Source organism: Arvicanthis niloticus, chromosome 2, assembly GCF_011762505.2.
Source record: "Arvicanthis niloticus isolate mArvNil1 chromosome 2, mArvNil1.pat.X, whole genome shotgun sequence".
In the NCBI taxonomy this organism is placed as follows: domain Eukaryota; kingdom Metazoa; phylum Chordata; class Mammalia; order Rodentia; family Muridae; genus Arvicanthis; species Arvicanthis niloticus.
The window spans coordinates 52,715,181-52,735,375 of NC_047659.1; the positions used below are offsets into that span (position 1 = coordinate 52,715,181).

At 39.5% G+C, this 20,195-nt stretch overlaps 1 protein-coding gene across 3 annotated transcripts in view; it reads right to left on the reverse strand.

The window, feature by feature from the left end:
* Positions 1-20,195, reverse strand: part of Sestd1 (SEC14 and spectrin domain containing 1) — an 89,179-nt gene that overhangs the window by 26,256 nt on the left and 42,728 nt on the right. For all 3 annotated transcript variants that reach the window (XM_034495506.2, XM_034495505.2, XM_076928945.1), the window contains 5 exons: positions 15,838-15,928; positions 12,328-12,441; positions 6,296-6,409; positions 5,030-5,127; positions 2,374-2,429 (listed from right to left, as the gene is read on the reverse strand). In XM_034495506.2, coding sequence (XP_034351397.1) covers positions 2,374-2,429; positions 5,030-5,127; positions 6,296-6,409; positions 12,328-12,441; positions 15,838-15,928 — 473 coding nt within the window. The remainder of the gene's footprint in view (positions 1-2,373; positions 2,430-5,029; positions 5,128-6,295; positions 6,410-12,327; positions 12,442-15,837; positions 15,929-20,195) is intronic.

The following is a 20,195-nucleotide window of genomic DNA, read 5'->3' on the forward strand; positions in this document are numbered from 1 at the left end:
GTGGAAACTTCATATATCACATTGAGTAGGAAAACTGCATATGTATATACACATGAGAACAAAGTCATTCAATACATAATATATACTAGAAAAATACTGAAACGAATGGCCAATCATGTAAATATAAACACCCTATATGTCATAGTAAATGTAGAATATAACATTAATAAATATTTATCAGATTCTTGGTGGATTATTACTCAAGATGTTGTATCAATCAATTGTAAAGCAAAATTGCACTCTAGAATTTTTATTACTAATTCAAGAAACGTGTTAGAGGGTTTCAGCTCTTCATTCTCAAGCACAGCACTTAAAAGAAAAGTTGACAGTGAAGCAAATGTATCATCAGAGTAGCTAGAGCAAAAGTACAAAAGAATACTGAAATAATCTCTATGGGAATGCCTGTAACCTACTGACTGACTAGTGAACAGGCCATGCTGGTGAAGAATGACTTATAGTAAGCTCACTTAGGAGTCTACTCACACATGAGAAGCTGACACAGAAGAATGCATACCAAAGCTACAGGCACATTGACAATTTTAAAAATGAAGAGACTATTTGCCCAGAATACAACTATTCCAATTGCTACACTGGCATCAAAAATACATAGATATAAATTTTCTTCTTCTCTTTATTTTGGAAGTATCCTAAATTTAAATACCTTTTAAAGTTTAGAATGAGAAGGTTTTTGTAGCTTTTAAATATAACCAATTTCTAAAAAACAATCTAGTTGTTCTAAATCTCCATTATATACCTTCAGTACTTACTTTAAGTCTTCACAGCATATAAAATAAAACTTAATGCATATATTTAAATATTTAAAATGTTCTTAAATCAATGGCTTAAAATAAGATGCTTTTGAAATGATAAATAATGCATGAAAGAAACTAGGTGTTCATATAAAATAGTACTTTTACTGACCAACTACTGTAATTTCTAAGCATGTAATTTATGGGCTATAGGTATTCCTTTGCCCTCTAAGAAACTAAGAGCTACATCATACTCAAAACTGAAATACAGCCAAATAAATACATCAAAACTATTCAGATTTTAAAACATTATTCCTGGCATTTTTTTAATTGAAAATACATTTGTTTTAAAAATCTGTGCAAATACTTAAACACATCACAATCTTTGCATGAACTCCATATATGTGTGTGTTTATCATTAGTATCAGGACACACCCATTCTTTCATTCTGACAATTGATATCTTAGTGTTTTCCTCATGGGTACCATTTATACCAGAGAGCATTCAGGACAACCATTTCAGAGAACAACTTGATGCCTCACTGCCTGGGTTCAGGTTCTGACTATAAGACTTACTGGTCATTATCTCTGCATGTATAACTCTGGTCATGAAGGAATGAACTGGAGCCTCATGCCTGCTAGGAACATGGGCAGCTCCTGAGGGACATCTAAAGCCTTCTTTACATTTTTGATTTTGAGAGGAGATCTCTGTAAGTTCATCAAACTTTCATTTAATTTATTCTGTGGATCAGGCAGGCCTTGAACTTGTTACCTTTCTGACTACCCCTCGTAGGCACTGGAATTAATCAGCTTGTGCCTCTAGGCCCAGCTTAACTGTTTATGTCTCAGTTTCATTCCTTTTGAAAACGATGTAACAAGACCAACCTCACAGACTGTGCTGAGGAAGAAATGAGTTAATATACAGAGTACTTAGTTTGTGCTTGTAACCTACTAAGATTGGAAGTATGAGCTATTAATTTTTTTCAGAAGATCAGAAATAAAACTACAGTATTTCATTAAGAATTCCAATGCATTCTTATAGAACTGATGTCTCTCTACTATAGTCATGGGGTGAGCACACACATAGCATGAAGCATGGGCTATCAGTGCACAGGGCCACCACCAAGGACTTAAGTGATTTGCACAGATGATTACAAACTGTTGTAACTGGTGCCTCTATACTTGGGCCTGCTTTGAGCCGTGGTGATAAATTTCCTTAATTGATTCTAAACAATTTATTTACTTAGGTTATATTTTTATCTCTAAGCCTTGGCTTCTTGAAGTATCAAAGAGACGATGATACTAATTATCTCAAATGCTGCTGAGGGAATACAACACATAGCAAGTATTCAATAATCATCATAACAACCCAATGAGATAGAATTAAATGTACTTTTTGAAATTCATTTTATAAAATAGGAAATAGATCCAAGATTTTTAGGAGGAAATAATTTATCATTATTAATTGTGAATATTATATTAATACCATTAGGTTAATCCCATATAGTTTGAAAAACTGCCCTTTAAACTCCTACTACATTAACAACTTACATGTTGAGTAAATTTTTTAAAGAGACTAAGACTTTGTTTACTAGATCATTCTCATCACTGGTAAATGATGTTACCTGTCTGAAGAACCGTCTCAGGATCAACAGATGGAAGAAAGTTTAAATCCACAGACCTGGAAGACATCAAAAGAATCATTTTTAAATGCTGTAATATTTATTGTTTTACACTTAATACATTTATTCCAGAAAAATATGCTAAATTCTATCAGACCATTACAGAGCCAACACCAGTATTCCTCAAACTATCCCATAAGAAATAATTACTACCAACTCATCTTATGAAGCCAAAACCAGAAATAAACACAGCAAAAAAGAACAATTTCACTGAATGAAAATAAATGTGCAAAAAATTTGATATAATATTTGCAAACCAAATTTAACAACACATTAAGAGGATTGCATACTCTTGCCAAGTTGGGTTGGCTTCACAGCAAATTTTAGAACGGTTCACCATATATAATTAAGTAAGTGTACTACAGCACACACAGACTGCAGCATGGAAACCTCAACAGACACAAGGAGACCACGGTCTTCATTCTCTCCATTCTTATTCAACACTGTGTCTGAATTCTTAACTAGTGCAGTGACTGAAGAGAAATAAAGGAGATACAAACAGGAGAGGAACAGTCAAACTGCTCCTTAGTGAAAATGACAAGATCCATGATTACAAAACTAAAACACCCTACAGAACCAACCAGAAAACTCTTAGGCTCACATTGCATGTTGACTTTTGTCTCCTACACCTTTGGAGTAGCATGCAGACATTACTAACATGCATATCTATATGCATGCATGTATGGTGACTGACATGAACACCTATATGCATGCATGTGTGGTGTCCTAACAATTGTACCCCACCCCTTCTACACTGTGGTCCTGTTTCTCAGGCAGCTGGATTTCTTCTACCTTCACTTTCTTAAATACATGAGGAAAAGAAAATTCAAGAAAAATTGAGGTGCTACCAAATCATAACCAAAGACCATGCTGCTATATGCCAAACTAAACCCTTTAACTTGTTAATTTATCCTTGTCTTCACCTCTTGGGTAACCTAGATGCTCCCTGAAGGCTGATACAATAAAGATTGATACAAATTTGCAAGGGATGGGATTCTATTACCTAAGTATGAAAGAAACTAAATGATAACATTTGTGTGGAAAGAGATTGGTCAACACAAGGTTTTAGTAATACTTTTTGTAGACACACAAGTATCTTTCTGAAAACATTAAAAACACATTTTACTATAGAAGAACCAGGCCCTGGCCTATTGTCATATAAGCATGGGGAGGTAAAATTAAACTGGCTTCTTTGATGCTGGGCTTCCTCACAGACCTTAACCCAGGCTGACAGCCATCAGCAGGGATAGAAATACTGCATTAAACTCTGACCGTAGATTCATTTCCTATGGGAACTCTATTCAAATGCCTGTCTTTCCTGAGAAATAAGTGTGTGTGTGATAGCTACATATGTATCACATATTTAGTTATATATATGCATTTACATTTTTATATAATATTATGGAACTCTGTTCCCCAAGCAGGATTGCTGTCTTGAAATAGAACACTAGGATTACACCCAAGAGACTGTTGTAAGACAGTCTAATATTCTACTAATATTCTCTTGTGAAAGTGGAGGGAGGTGAACCAGGTAGCACAAGAGGCCCTTCTTCACCTGCAGGATGTACAAAGGCTTCACTCTTGCTAGACAGAGAGTCTCTTTTTTGGTGCTATAGCTGCCTATAAGTTGCCTACTGTCTTGTAGGTAACCTCTCACCCATGCTCCCATAAGTAACCCAAATAAAATTATTGACTCACTAAGCTAGACTTGTGTGAAAATATGACATTAGTGAGTCATGAGCACCCTGTCTAGTATGAAAAGACACTGTCCGTGCCTTTATGGGAGAAGCCACATAAAAGATACTATGTACAGGACACTAATCCCTGTGATGATTTATGGTATCCTTAACTAGACTGTAATTCAAACTGTTTGTTTTTATAATCTGAACTTTTTGTAATCAACATTTGGTAAAGTTATCATCCTCTTACATCGAAGTGACCATGTGATTTGAGCTGACTGACACATGATCATATCTGAATTCTTAGGTTCCACTGTATATTCAAGGTCAGATGCAAAGAAGCTGAATGAGAATGCCTCTTGGTTCCCTTAAATGTCCTAGTGAAAACACACAGTGCTAGTGACCACCATCAATCAGAAGCTCAGGGGCTGGTCTCCTTCTTAATGTGCTTTAGCCTTACATAGAAAGAAACCTGGCCCATCGACCAACAACTGAAGGCGGTAAGTCTGGAGAGCTATACTTGATGATACAACTCAACTGCTATGTCGAGTATGATGAAATGCCAAACTCCTTACATTAAACTTAAGCATTCTGTATGCTACATATTTTGGTACTAATGAATCTGAAGAAGTTTTAAGAATTAAACTGCAGATGTTCTCGGGAAAGTCAAAACTAAGAATAGAAAATGGCTTCTGTTTCAAAGCATGTTCTTACAACAGAATGCTTTCCAGTGTAAGGAAAAAGACACAGCTACACTCATCACAAAGTAGCTTCGTAAAGCCAACTTAAGTCAAAGGAACATTGTATGTGTAAAGCAAATGCTTATCAGCTGTGTGTGGCAGTTCTGAGTAGAGACGTGCTCACTGCAGTCCCCTTAACCTGAGCCAGCAGCACAGCACTCTTGACAGGCAACTGCCTACCTTTCTTTCTCCTGCTCATTCCCCTTATCGCTTCCATTGTTAATCAGAGCAAGTTCATCTAGCAATGATGTAGACTCCTTTGTAAACTTCTCAAAGACCTGCAACAGGAGATTGTAGAGACAGGCCATGAAAAATCTCGAAAATCAATACATAATAAAGACTTCAGGTCACATGGTGTAATCTAATCAACAGAGCACAACAATGCACAAACCCCGATCTCAAGTGATGAGGAGCTTTAAGAGTGATGGAATTTTCAAATTTAAATTTATTAAATCACTTTATTCAAATCTATTTCCATTCCTATCCTTCTTTGAGAAACATTTGTACCAATAACAAATTTTATAACTACATGAATGTTACTGAGACCAGCTATGGCCACCAATTCTAGTTAGAGAGCATTTCCTCACCTTACTCGACTGACAGTCTGTCTACAGACAGTGTATTATATAAAGACGCATTGCCTCTAATTTTAACGCGATTCCCTAAGTCTGTCTGAGAGAGGACTTAGGCTCATTTGAACACAGACAATAAAGTAGACACACAGGTGTCCAGTAGTCATGTCCCTGTTTAATACAGGGCAGGAATGGCTACTCATTCAGGGATAACCAAAGTTCTCTAAAGTTAGTATACGACCTCTAGATGCTCCATTAGAGACCATTCTCTCCACAATTCAATAAAAACAATGCTGTGTGACACAGAGAAGCGCACCTCAGAAGTCTGGACAAGCAGAAGCTTTCTGAAATGACAGACTTAGTCTCTCATGCTGTGCCACAAGCTGATAATTCACATGTTGAAGTATCTTCTGACGTAGTCATGTCATTGAGATCACCTCTCAAGACATTATGCTCTTGCCACCTGACTCTAAGGGTGACCTTACTAAGCCCTACCCAACAATAACAGTCAACACAGGATACCTGTTGGGCTGCTTGAAGTGTTTCAGGTCCAAATTCAATTTGTCTTGCTCACAATTGCAGAAGATAGTACTATTATTATTACCATTTTATAGATATGAAAACTAAGACATGAAGAAATTAACTACAATAGTGAAGGCCACACACCCGGGTTTTAGCATAAGTACTCTAGTCAAGTGACTCCAACTGCTGAGTGTGGGTTCCAGACCTTACACTACTAAGCACAGACCATGTTCTTTTTGGTTTTTTATCAAAAACAATCTTTATCTTAGTTGATTAAAATGAGAATGTTGTCCAAACATCTTATTTACATGTAAAAACACTTGATTATCTTGTTTTATACTAATATACCAACCAGCCTCTTATTTAGCCAGTCCATGTGATCATAGGTGAGACTCCCACCAAAGTCTTCTGTTAACTGGCATGGCTCTATGTAACGTGTCAACTTATTGGCAGACACTAAAATAACCTACAGGAGAAAAGTTAAGAAATACTGAGTAAATTATTAAAGTCTCTGAAGGGGAATAAGAAGATAAAAACATGTAACCTTGTTTCAAAATGATAGCAAGTGAGCATTTGTTTAGTTAATGCAACAACATCTAAAATCAATTCAATAGGTTATCTGCTTTTAAAAACTGTCAAAATATTCTGACAATGCCAACATTTTAAAAAGTACTAGCAGCTCAGACAACCTATTTTTAATACTTTATCAATATTAAAAATACCTTAGTAATAAAAACCATTTTCTTAATAAATTAACATGAAAAATTGTTGTATCAATTTAAATGTAAAATTAGCTGGTTGTACTAAGATAATAATTACGTATTTTCCAGGCAAACTCTGTAGAAACATACACTCCTAGCATCTAGACTGTAACATCCAAACACCATTTTTCAGTGAAAGAAATCAGGCTGGTCAGGGCACTGATGAAATAAGTATGCATAAAAATACCATCTCACCTAGATCACCATAAACTGTCAGAGATCGCTATGGTAGTACCAAAGGGGCCTGAAAAGATCTTTGCTAACTAAAGAAGTCAGTCAGAATAAGTATGGACCGATACATTGAATGGTTTAAGTCTGTAAATTTAAAAGAAATACTAGTCTTCAGGCTATGCCAAGGGATAAAGTCACTATGCTGAGACCAGCAACAGAGGAAGTTAAACACAGGCAGAACATTTCATAAGAGGGACCGATGGCAGGCACATAACAAGACAGGGCAAGTCTCTCACTGTGCAAACACCCCAGCAAGGACACTGAGAAAGAACAGTAGAACCAAATCACAATTCCCCAAAGTTTGATGAACTAAAAGATCAAGATATTGAATGGCACATTAACAAAAGGAGAAGAGACAGTCAGTGCCTGAGTCTAATTGTCAAGGAAGACATCTCCAGTGAGCAGCCTTGGGAGAAGAATCAAATCTGAATACCCATGGAAATCCAAGTGTGGACTTGTGGAAATCAAGACTGAAGACTGTGAAAGTGTGTTAAATATACTGTAGATGCTCACTACAATGTGTTCACAATGCTGTACAGTGAAAGCTGGGTGTGTCCAAGAATGACAACAATGGAGGGAGGGGAGGAGGAGGACAGGGATGAGGGGGAAGAACGAGAAGAAGAAACTGAAGATTAAAAGGCTTCACTTAATGGGAAAGCCCACAGCCCCACAACCACTGCACATTCATTTCTAGGAAGCACACACAATTTACTACCCTTTCTGTGCATGCACCAGTCTTCAAAGAAAACCTTGGCAGATGAAAACAAAACAACAAAAGCCTAACTGAATAGATAAAGCAAATTTACAAGAAACACAGAATATAGCTAACAACACTTCCAAAAGAGTAAAAGTTAATTTATTCTGAGAGGTACTTGAGCTATGAGTGAGCACAGCCCTGGAACGCAGACACAGGCTGCCCCAGTGTGCTCCTGGCTAGAAGCAGTTACTCAAACTTTATAGTCACGGCACAAGAAAGTGATCAGTTTAAGGTCTTTTTCAGTCAAATGTAGCTGATGATGTTCTTAGCTTTCAGGCTGGTGGAAGGTAGTGCCGGCTGTCAATACAGTCTCAAGTTTTTACCTGTGGCTGAAATGATGATCAGATAAAGATAACCCACAGTAATTTGGCTCTATATCTATAACATTCTAACTAGTTCCAGTTCTAATAAACTTTGGTAAAAATTGAGAAGACTGCATGTCAGCAGGGGTGTTCTTGACAAAGGAACATAAAGTAAGTTTCCTTTTGGATGGCACCACCGGTAAACACCAAAAGAGGCAAGAATCAGATATAATTAGAGAAGAACACAAATGTGAATAAACATACTTTTATTATTATGAGCATTTATAGATAAAGGGGATACAGCATTCTGATTATTGGCATCTCAGTATGAGGGCAAGATTAATGCCAGTACAAGTCTTGTCAATATACAGATGCTGTCCCCTGATCAGCAACATCTGTCAGTCAGCTGTGAGGTGCTGCTGAGGGACAGAAGGACCTTGAAAACACTGAGCTGAATGATGCATGCAGATTTCAGACAGGATGGATGTACTGAGAAATACTGAGGTTAGCCACAAAAGGAATATTTGGTGGACAAGAAAAAGCACTGTGGAAGTGAACAAGAGATAGATCACCAGAAGAAGAAATCACGCAGATAGGAAAGAAAATGTGAAATCATGGAACAGTCGACAGGATCAGTAGGTGTTCAGCTGACACCGTGGAAAGCTGATAATAAAACTGTTATATCATACGTAATTCTATAAAGTAAAGCACTTAGCCATGCTTGTAAAAACATTGGTATTTAAAACAAAGTTACATTCTAAAATAAGTATCTACAAAGATATAAACATTTTTACAAAAGCCCAAATTATTCAAAATGAGGCTAAAGAAAATACTTTCAATTAAATCAGAATCAATATTGAATTTGATTCTACCTCTGAGCTCTAAGCAACCCTTACGAGCTGGGCTGAACTTCACCTCTAAAGTTGAGTGTTTAGTGGCAAAATAACCAGCATATGAAATAAATCTCCCCTCTTTAAGACATCAGGCTTTTAATAAGCATTTATTTACTAGGCAAATATCAAAACTGATCCTCTCCAGTGTCTAGGAGAAATATATTGATACAAAGAAGCGTCATTCATTAAACACTTCCATTTTAAGGGAAACAGTTATGGCATCAGGCCAAAGCTGTCTTTTCCTTTATCCTCCAAGATGTTTAGTACCGGTCCATTCACACAGCGAGCACACACCTATGCCTAAGCAGATGTGGCAGGCTTTCATAAAAGGTGCTGCTCTTTCCCTGTTCTGTCCATACTGAGTCTCAACAGCTGGCACCTGTTCACTTTGCAGTCTCTTCAGAGCAACGTTTTCTGCTGGTCCCTAGCTATGAACTACGTGTCTCAAGTGCTCACTCTGTGGTGCCACCTGCAGAACTTGGGCGTTCTTGGCTCAGCTTCTTGGGATGTGATTTCCCACCCATACTGACAGGAGAATATTCTTCGTACTAGCTGGAGCCATTTTTCTTTAATTGGCTAGCACACAGTTCTCACTAAGTCCATGTATAGTCAGGCCTACCAATGACAAAGTTGAAAAAAAAAAGTGGGGGAAAATAATCTGGTTTCTACTTGTTATATTGAAAGCTAGAAAGAGCACTGTCCCAGTCAAAGTGACTACAGAGAAATCCAAAGTGTATGTGCACTGTGGAAAATAATAAAACAAAGCTAAGCGCCAATTCTGCTCTTTGCTAGTGTAACAACATTTCCCCTACCTAGTAAAATCAAAGAAAAAATAAGATGGGTTACTATGCAGGCACAAATGCTATTTACCTCAATTCTTTTTACTGTCTTAGACAAAGTGTCAAATATTCAATTAAAAATACAACACAAAAGCAAACAAGAAACACCATACTCAAGACTCAAGCAAGGAGAGTCAGAAAAGTGGCGACTGTGGTGTCAGGTAGCTGGGAACTATGCAGACAGCTATGATGCAGAGACAGAGAGGTCATGGGCAGGGACAGATGAAAGTTCACCAAAGAGACCAAAACTAAATTCATCATTTAGGGCCTAAGGAGGCTGGATCCTGGATACCATTGCAAGTAATGAAATCTAAAGATATTTGAGATCTCTAAGTACAGAGTCACTGCATTTGCATATACAGCACACATGAAGCTCCTACATGCTTTATATCAACTAGATTACTTATGATACTTAATAAAACACAAATGGATTAACAGTTGTTCAACTGTACTGTTTAGAAAATTGTGTCACAAAGGCTATATTCAGTACAAAAATGTGTGTGTGTGTGTGTTTGTCTTTCTGTTTGTCTGTCTCAGCGCACATGCCAGTATATGTGGAGGCCAGAGGACAACCCTGGATATCATTCCTCAGGATCTCTGGTGCCATTCACCTCTTTTTGTTGTTGCTGTTTTGTTTGCTTAGACATAGGCTCTCAAATTGGCATCAAGATCACCAAGCAGCCTAAGCTGGCCGACTGGCCAGCCCCAGGAATCTGCATATTTCCATCTCCCAGGACTAGGATTACAATTATGTGCCACCGTGTCGAGCTTCCCTACTTGAGTTCTGTGACTGAGCTGGGGTCCTTATGCTTGCACAGAAGGCTCTTTAGCAATGGCAGCATGTTCTAGTCCTAGAAGTAACTTTTTTCAAATATTTTCACGTGATTTGAATCCATGGATATGAATACTTGGATGGAGGGCTGGGTATACAAAATTCAAATAGAGACACCACACAGCAAAACTATGGTAACACATGAGGAAACTTTCCAGTGCCCTTGTCAATAAACTCAGCAAGACCAGAAAGCAGAGAGCTTGAAATGGATTAAAATAAAAAATTCCAAAGGAGTAAACACCCAAACAGGGCTTGGAACATACTCAGTACCAGAGCACTTGTCAACTATTCACAAGACCCTAAATGCAAAACCCAGAATTAAAAAAACAGGAAAAAAGAGAAAAGAACAAAAAAGGGAATAATATAATATTAAAGATAAAATGGAAGACCAAACAAGCAAAGTAAGAAGTTTTCAAACCATCTAACATGGACACAGTTAAAATCCCAGAAATATAAAGCAAGGGTAGAGATATTTTAAACCAAAGTCAGAGAATTTTCAAAATTAATGGGCGACAAAGTCCAGAGTTGCAAGAACTATAGAGACCACCAAACAGAATATCAAATGGAAGACCTACACAAATGAACAACAGTGTTCAAAGTCAACATGGAATCTTTGTGGGGAGCCGACAGAAGGCGGCTATCACCCTTGCAGCCATCTTGGGCCATATAACCTGAAAAGAGATTTGATTACATTAGCCTACAACAGCTGAGCACACTCTGATAACATCTTGGTTTAGATAGCCAGGATCTTCCCTTGGGTGTGTGAGACTTAAAGGTGTGATTTAGAGCGGAGACTTAAGGGCGTGACTTAGAGATCAGATTTAGAGACAAGGCCTAAGGGCATGACTTAAAGGTGTGACTTAGAGGCGTGGCTTAGAAGTGAGACACATAAAAGGTGAGAGGCAGACAGAAGAGTTCAGTACAACTTGGGTACAACTTGGAACTAGGAATTAAGTTAGAGAGTACAACTTAGAGTACAACTTGGAGTAGGAATTAGGCATTGAGGAAGAAGACACTTGGACTAGAGAACCTGGAAGAAGAATTATTAGGTATTGGGCACTTGAACCTGAGAGTAGAAACTTGGAACTTGGAGGCACTAGGGACTAGGAACTAGGGACTAGGAACTCAAGACTTGGGACTTGGACTAGGAAGAGAGACTGAAGAATAAACGGGATTGAATCACACTCTGTCTGGTCTCCATTCTTCGAGTCCATCCTCATTTTCTCTCTTGCTGAACCCCAACCTTCGGACTGGAGCAGCTTGGGGCAGTGCGGGCTCTAACAGTTTAGCCCCCAAGGCTTTTGGCAGAGCAGCCAAAGGGACAGAGTGACCTAAACATCAAGGACCAATGATGCACACAGCTGACTCCCTGTAAGAAAAAGCTCGAGGATGAACATGGCATGTCACAGACAATGAACTCTTAGGCCCACGTAAGGTCTAGAATGGCCCAGTACTTGCTACGTTTCCTCTTCATGATCACTGAGACTTAAATACAAAAGTCCTAGTTTTCTTGGAGCTAAAGAGTATATATGGGAATAAAGTCTTTATAGCTTATGAAAAAGACACAATTATTCAACAAGTGTCTGAGATTTGAGCAAATACTAGAGATGGTAGAGCAGGCATAAAGCAAACACTTCTAAATAACTATCTATGCATGCCCAGTAGATCAGTGAAAAACCTTCTAAACAACTATCTATGCACGCCCAGTAGATCAGTGAAACCGAATTTCAAAGATACAACACATCTCTTTTTATATAGGTTATATTTACCTCAAAGCCAAGTCTATCCTTTTCTTTCCAAAAACAAAAATGTGTTACTTTCTTATCCCAGAATTCATCTGGCTTCACTACACAAACAAGGGATACCTCGGCTGGAACAACATTCTGTAAAACATAGAAGAACAAGTACAAATTATACATGCAAATGATTTACTAAATGTGCAAATTACTAGACACACTTGTGATTATCCTCAGACACTTAGAAAAGAATTCAAATAATAAAGCAGAAGAAACTCTTTAAACTCCACAATCTAAATGGCAATAAGTAACAACAAGCTACTCAGAAAATTTTCAAACAGTTTTAAACAGACTATACATGTCAATTGCTCTTGTTACACACAGTATCTCTGCTGGAAGTATGTTTAAATTAAACCACAAGACGTATGTTTTAACTAAGACACTATTAAAATTATTTTTTATGATATGGGACAAATGTTTTCTAACACCACCATCATGAAGAATTTCTTCAGAAAATGAGACATCCATTTTCTTACAAAGTGTTAGTTTCTTAACAGCCATTACACAAGCAGTAGGGATTCTTTGTGATTATGAAGTAGAAGACAAAATTACCTTTCACACAATACAACTTCCCATGTTCTAATATGACCATTTGCATCATGGAAAGAATGGTGGTTAACACTTACTGTGTAAGACTTGCTACTGACTAAGAGAGCATACAGAGTCTGACTGGAGAACACATCTACAATGTAACCACTTCTACCCCCTGTTCTGCGGATGTGCCCACACTCACTCCTGAGATACCCTGCACCGGCTTGTGCTGATGCAGCTTCACTGGACACCCCTTCCTTATAGCACCCCTCTACCCTCACGCTGAGCTCCAAATCCTAGAACACAGGTCGGACCCTGTCTCCCAACTTTGCTCTCCACTTCTCTGTCCTGGATTGAGAGTGCCCTCCTTAAAGATGCCTTCCCTGTCATCTAGTGTGTGTGTGTGTGTGTGTGTGTGTGTGTGTGTGTGTGTGTGTTCTTCATCATGTGTGATCTTCATCATGCTCCCCACTCCACATTCGTCACAGCTTTCACCAGTTAACAACGTTCATTCATTTCCTTAACCACCCACTGCCTGACTCCTCAATGGCACAGAGCTTCACAATGGCAGCTACCTTAGCTATGAACATCACTTTATAATCTCAGTGTCTGACATACAGAAGCCATCCCATAAATAGCTGTTGAGTAACTGAGTCTTCATTGCTAGTGGATCTCACTCATGTAACTTTAGCTTAGAATCAGAGGTAATGAAGCCAGAGCAGAACCCAGGTATGTCTGACTGTTCCACCACACTCTTTCACATGCTCTGGACCAGGTCAACACATGAGCGGAACGGTCCAGATGAAAAACATGTTAGACTTTGAGAGCCAGAGAATCCCTGTTCCAACTCTTCAGTCTGTGGTGGAGTATAAGTCATAGACGGTTTGCAGATGATGTGCCCAGTCAGCTTCCAGTACTCACTTAAACCTAAGACTCCAACCACTACTAAACCATTAGGCTGCACCAAGTTACAATAATTTTTAGAAAAGAGAAGGAAACGATCTCTCAACAAAAGCATGCCCATGGCACAGTGCAAATCCAGTGATCCTGTGATGACTAGGATGTAGCTAAGGAGAGCAAGATAGACTTAACTGTTTCAAATCCCTTAGCACAGAGGCTTGGAAGTCTGGTGTGCAGTTTATTCATTTATTGACCTATGGAAAATCAGTATTTCCAAGTCATTGGATAGGAAAGTATGAGAAGCAAGAGAAACAGGGCCCCTCTTTCAGAACAGGAGTGACAGGCAGAGCTGCTCCCAGGGGGCTGGAGGGTAGGGCAAACAGCTGGCCCCAGCCCCTGGGATCAAATCAGCAAGTCAGTTCCTGAGTAGAGACAGTTTACTAGAGGAAAATGGCCAAGGGAATTCTGAAAAAGTTAGATATTAATCAGTGCAAATGTCCACAAAATTATCTATCAGGAAAGAAGAAATCACAGCAGGGATTAAGCCCGCTGATTGTTGTACAGAACTGCAGATCAAAGTGCAAATGACAGCAGGTCCCAAAGGCTCACCTGTGGCAGGTGAATGTCAGGATGAAAGGAAGACCACAAGAGCATCCTGAATGGATTACTTACCTAAGTGGAACTTAACAACTTTTTCAGAGAAGTCAGAATGCTCTCCAGGGCTGGGAGGCAAGGTGCTGCCACACACTTGGCAGATAGGCTACTATGGGGCATGAATCTGTACTTTCATAAAACCTGGTCCTCAGAGAACCAGGACAGAGCTTAATGAGAAAGCATTTATGCCACATCCTTAAGAAGAAAGCTACAGGGGCTGGGAGATGGCTCAGCAGTGAAGAGCACAGGCTGTTCTTCCAAAGTACCCAGGCTCAATTCCCAGCACCCAAATGGCAGCTCACAAATGTTTATAACTCCAGTCCAAAGGGATCTAACACCTTCTTCTGACCTCTTTGGCACTGGCCACAGATGTGATACACAGACATGCATGCAGCCCATGCGCTGTGCCACCTTCCAGCTTTGTGAGGCTAAACTTAAATCATGTGTATAGTACTCGAGACACACTAATCTCACACAAACACTCTTTGCTGGCACCCCAAGTCATGTTATCCTAATCATCCTAAGTAACATATGGAACGATAGCATTCTCCTAGCTGAGAATGTCAATGTGCTTAGTCCCACTACTCTCCACAGAAGCTAAAAGGGCAGCCAGCCATCACTCACACTCACTGACCCCAGCTATACAGCTCTGGTGCTCACTGACTGAGTACTTGGTACTCACTTGGTAGACTTACAGTAGAAAACAATAATTTGCCACATCACTACTATATGCCAGAGATGAACAAAACAGTGTGTCGGGGACACAGAAATATAAGACAAGATGCCCTGCACCCACTCTGTAGACTTAGCAACTGTTTATTAAATGTGAATTTGTGAGCTACTAATGTCCTAAAAGCAGAGCTATGAAACAAATTTCTAGGTTCTAAGTTCTTAGTGTGATCATCACAAATCCCTAATTTATACTGCTTTGTGTTTTTGTTTTTAAAAAGCTAATCTAGCAGGGAAAGACATATAAGGCTCAACTGCAAACCTTTTCCTGACCTGACTTGCCCAGCCCTACTTCCAATAAGAAGCCCAGGAGCTGGAGTGTGGCTAGAAGCACAGCACACCACACACCCTGGTGGTCCCTGGGTTCCCAGCCTTCATGTGGCAATCACAGGCTCTCTTGCTGAGACTACTTCAACATGACATACTACTTTCAGCCTATAAAGCCTGTACAGCAAGGTGGGATTTAACTCTACTACATAAATTTAAAGATACAATAACTGAATTTAAGCAACCCCATGGTGATTGTGTGAAATTTTAGTTTCAGAACTACATCACTGCCGAGAAGCCTGGGCACAGTTTGATAATAAAATGTGCTTGCTATTTTCATCATGATATCCTGCTATAAAATGAAGCACACTTCCTGATTGACAGATGAGGAAAACTAATTACCTGCAGCATTAAGACGACTGTCTTCACCACATTCCACTGAGACTTCCTGCCATCCACGATCACAGTGAATCCTCTGGCCTTACATTTCTCACTGAAACAACACAATTACGGGTGTGAAACAAGGTCCAGACTTTCCTCATAATCCTGAAGGGAGAAGGCAAGAGCGTGAACAGCAGGTGGGAGACAGGCCACCTCAAGTGGTCTCACCTACAACATCAACCAATAAACCTCTCCAGAGTACTCCATCCGTTTTTCTAGCATTGCTTTTCTCATTTGGGGAAGTGTTAATCACAGGCTAATTAGGAAGGAAAATACTGAGAAAACACGGGAAAGTTAAGTTCTTAAAACTGATGAAATTAAAGTACCATTCCAACAACAGTGGCAGCCTCTTAATTTCTCCATCTATAAAATGGGTTAAGCAGAGCCAGGTAATCACCAACTGCCACATGCCTCACCTACTTCTTACCAGAATTTAGGATTTGTGAGGAGACAGCTTAAAACAGGTAGAGAACAGTAAACTATTACTAAACCTCTGCAGACTGGCTTCTTTGTGCACAGGAAATCTAACAGGATGAGGTCATACTTGCTTATGTAATCCATCATTGCTTTGATTTTATCATTATTAGTCATGTGACCAGCAAAATGCTATCTGCAGTATTGTGAGATGTATTGTACTCTAATTGTTCAAATATTTGCTAAATTTAATGGCTGCTACATGAAAAAGTTCCATTCTAATAAGCTGTTATTACTGCTACATTGTGTACATTATATATAGTGGAGCCACATCAGAAGCTACTGTTCAGTGGTTGATACATGCTACCAAACAGATGACCTTTCATAATATTCTGCTAGGAAGCCAGGCAGGAGCGCCCAGATGTTGTGTCTTGTACAAAATGTACTGCACAGGTAAATCCAGAGCAGATCAGAGGCTGACTGACTCAGAGGCAACATGGAAACAAGGAGGGGCTGCAGGCATATAGTGATTCTTTTGGACTATTTAACACTATTTGGAGTTAGTGGGGTCACAGGACCCTGTGGCTATACTACAAACCACTGAATTGCATACTTTATTAGAAGGGTATTTTATGACAAGTTAGTGAAATTTGTTTTAAAATTTTAAGTACTCAATCTTGGGATCTGGATCTACATTACATAAAAAAAAGTGCATGTGTGTGTGTGCGGGGGGGGGGGGGGGGTCCTCTCCATATTCCTACGGACAGGGAAAGGGATGTAATACATGCCTATATCTAGGCTTACCACAGCACATAAATGCTTGAACAGATACCCAATTGGTATTGGTAGGTGCAAGTAAAAAGAAAATTCCTAGAGGTCTGCACCAACAATGCATATACAGAGGCTACTATGCCTTAGTGTGGCTACAAGCCCAGAAAGGCCAGCCAAGACAGGGGGCTGGATGCTAAGTGGTCTCTGGCAAAAGGCAAGAACTTAGGGTCTCCTAATACTTAGAAGAAACAGAGCTAAGACAAAAGTGTCCAGTGTGGGCCTGCTACCCAAGGACACACACTACTCCCAATGCTTGATGCTTTCTTATTAGCACCTGTAATCTTAAGATGGGAATCAGAACCATTTATTAAATAAGTTTTTTAAAAATAACACATTTAATATTTCAGTGCATATTATAAATTAATCTGCAGGTTAATACTGTGAAAGTAATGAAGCCTGAAAATGCCATCTGTAACAGTCTTAAAGGATAACACTGAATCCTTTAGAGTACTTAAAAAGACCTTTCATTTTAATTTACTTACATTCTTCACTAAGATAGTAAATGAAAATATACACAACCCTAGGATACTATTTCAAAACTGCCAACCAAGAGGTTTTTCAGATGCTTTGCAAAAGGCATGTTCACAGGCCTAGGGTGCTATAAATTAAGATTCCTGTACCTGTTTAGAGCAGTAAAAGGGGGGGGGGGGGAGTGGGACCCAGACTCTTCAGAGCCTTTCAGGGTAACAAGGCTGGGTTAAAACAGCTTGTAAAAGAAATGAGCACACTGAATAGCCTCACTGCTGACCCAGAAGGCTTTCTGCGGGATCTCTAGGGACAGTGTCCCAAGCTCATAACTATCTCTTCATTTTATCTAAGGGCTCTTCTTTTGCTCAGAGTTCTGCTGATACGTGTCAGCACTGGCTGAGCATGTTTTATTATAATGCTGTGTACAGAGTTCCTCTCTGTCAGAGAACATGCTTGCTTGCAGAGTATCAGAATGTTCATCTACTAAGACTGTTAATGTGCAGTGCGATGCTTTGTGATCAGAAGGGCATAAGCAATGACGTCTGATAATGCTTGAGTCAGAATATAATGGCTGTGTTCCCAGACCATGACCTATATGGCCGTGACTGAGCCCAGCCTCTTCTCTAACCAGCTTCCTAGCACTGTGCTCCTCTGTTAAATTGCCCCATGCCGCAGGGCCTCTGCACTTGATAATGGTCCTTCATTTCCTATCATCTCGGTAAAATGTCACCTCACTATTTAGCAAGCTGCCACTGACACTCGGTCTTCACATCCGCTTTCTCGGCATATGGATGCCTGACACATGGAGTACATTTTTGTGGCACTTGTGTGTCTGGTCCTTAGGGAATGCTGACCACTCCTCTGTTTCATTCCCTACTTGCTCAACACCTTCAATACTGAGAAGCCCCCGCAGGCTCTCACATAGTCACCAAGACTTCTGGCCTCAATGTCTATGTGCCTTGTGCTATCTCCTTCAGACTCTTCCTTCTGAAGATTCTTCTGAAACACCAACTATTTCCACAACTAGAAAAAAATGATTTAAAAATCAAAAATTGAATATTTAAAATTACTAAAACTTGAGAAATGTAGCACGGTAGTTTTAACAGATGCTCAATTTCTATTGGGAATGACCTGAGCAGTTCCTTGGGGTCATCCTATGAAAGACTTAGGATGCAAAGCCAGAAGATGGTTCTGTGGTTTCCAACCATGACATTCTCTGTCTCACAGTAAGTTGTTTGTGAATAGAAAATAACAGGATTTTACGTATTGCCAAGTGCTACTGAAAGAAAAATTCTACACAATCTTTAAGAGATACCCAGGGTTTCTTTTAGAATGTAATATTCAGTTATCTTGTCAATTACCAGTTATGTCAGTTTAAATTTATTTATTTTATGTATATGAGTATTCTACCTGCATTTATACTTGCATGCCAGAAGGAGGCATCCGAGCCCATTACAGATAGTTGTGAGCCACCATGTGGTTGTTGGGAATTGAACTCAGAACCTCGGGAAGAGTAGCCAGTACCCATAACCACTGAGCCATCTCTCCAACCTTTTGTGTAATGTTTTGGATTAAGAATCTGGAGCTGAAGAATCAGCTATGGTTAAAAAAGACCAGCACCACTAAAGTGAAACTTTGGCTTTACTTAGCCAATAGGTAATAGTTAGCTGAGGCTAAAACAATCATCTGTGACAACAATTTAGGGAGTATTTCATTGAGGCCAGCACACTACATAGAAGCTGTGGCCCAGAGAGGGCCATGGCTACATCTTCAGCTGGAGGCCGAAATGAGTCCCTCATATGGAACTGGCTGTGATGGCTGCAGGACTGAAGGGGTCCTGGAGAAGCTAAGACTTTTGCTGTGAAAGAACAAGAAAGACAACTGCTGAAGGTGCAGCCTTGGCACGAGAATGTTGGAGACCCCAGAATGTTGGAGATGCCAGAACCATGGACTATCCATCAAAGGGCAGAGGCAGGTGTGGTGTGGGGCCAGCCTGGGCCTAAGCCTAACAGCTAAGCCATGAGTGTTGTAGGAGGCAAAGCAGAAGTGGGGAACCTGTCTTCGAAAGTCAGAAGAGGAAGTCAGATCTCTTAGAGGTTCAGGTGTTTACAAGACACCTAATGCGGGTGCTGGGAGCTGAAATCAGGAAGTGCAGCAAGTATTCCTAACTGGCAAGCTGTCTCTGCAGCCCCTGCTTTTGATATTGGAGCGATTGGTAGATTTAAGCAAACAAGAATTTCTGAGATTTTTCTTCACTCAAGAACTATGAGAATTAAAAATTCATGGACCTATAAGCTAACTTATGTGTGTGGTTTTTTGTATTTTTAAAATAAAAATATTTGAAGACTAATAGCCTTTGCACAAATTAGTGACTATAACTTAATAACGTGAGATAGTGAACTAAAAGAAAGATAAGTTCATATAGATTAACTCTCTTTTTTCCTGTGTATGTATGTGTGTGTGTGAGGGGGGTGTTACATGTCTGTGTAGATGTATATACCTGTGTGCACATGAAGGCCAGAGGTCAGGAGTCCTGGTTCTATCAACTCTCCTGAAACAGCATCACTAACTAAGCCTAGACCTTGGCTGGCAGCCACTAACCCCTA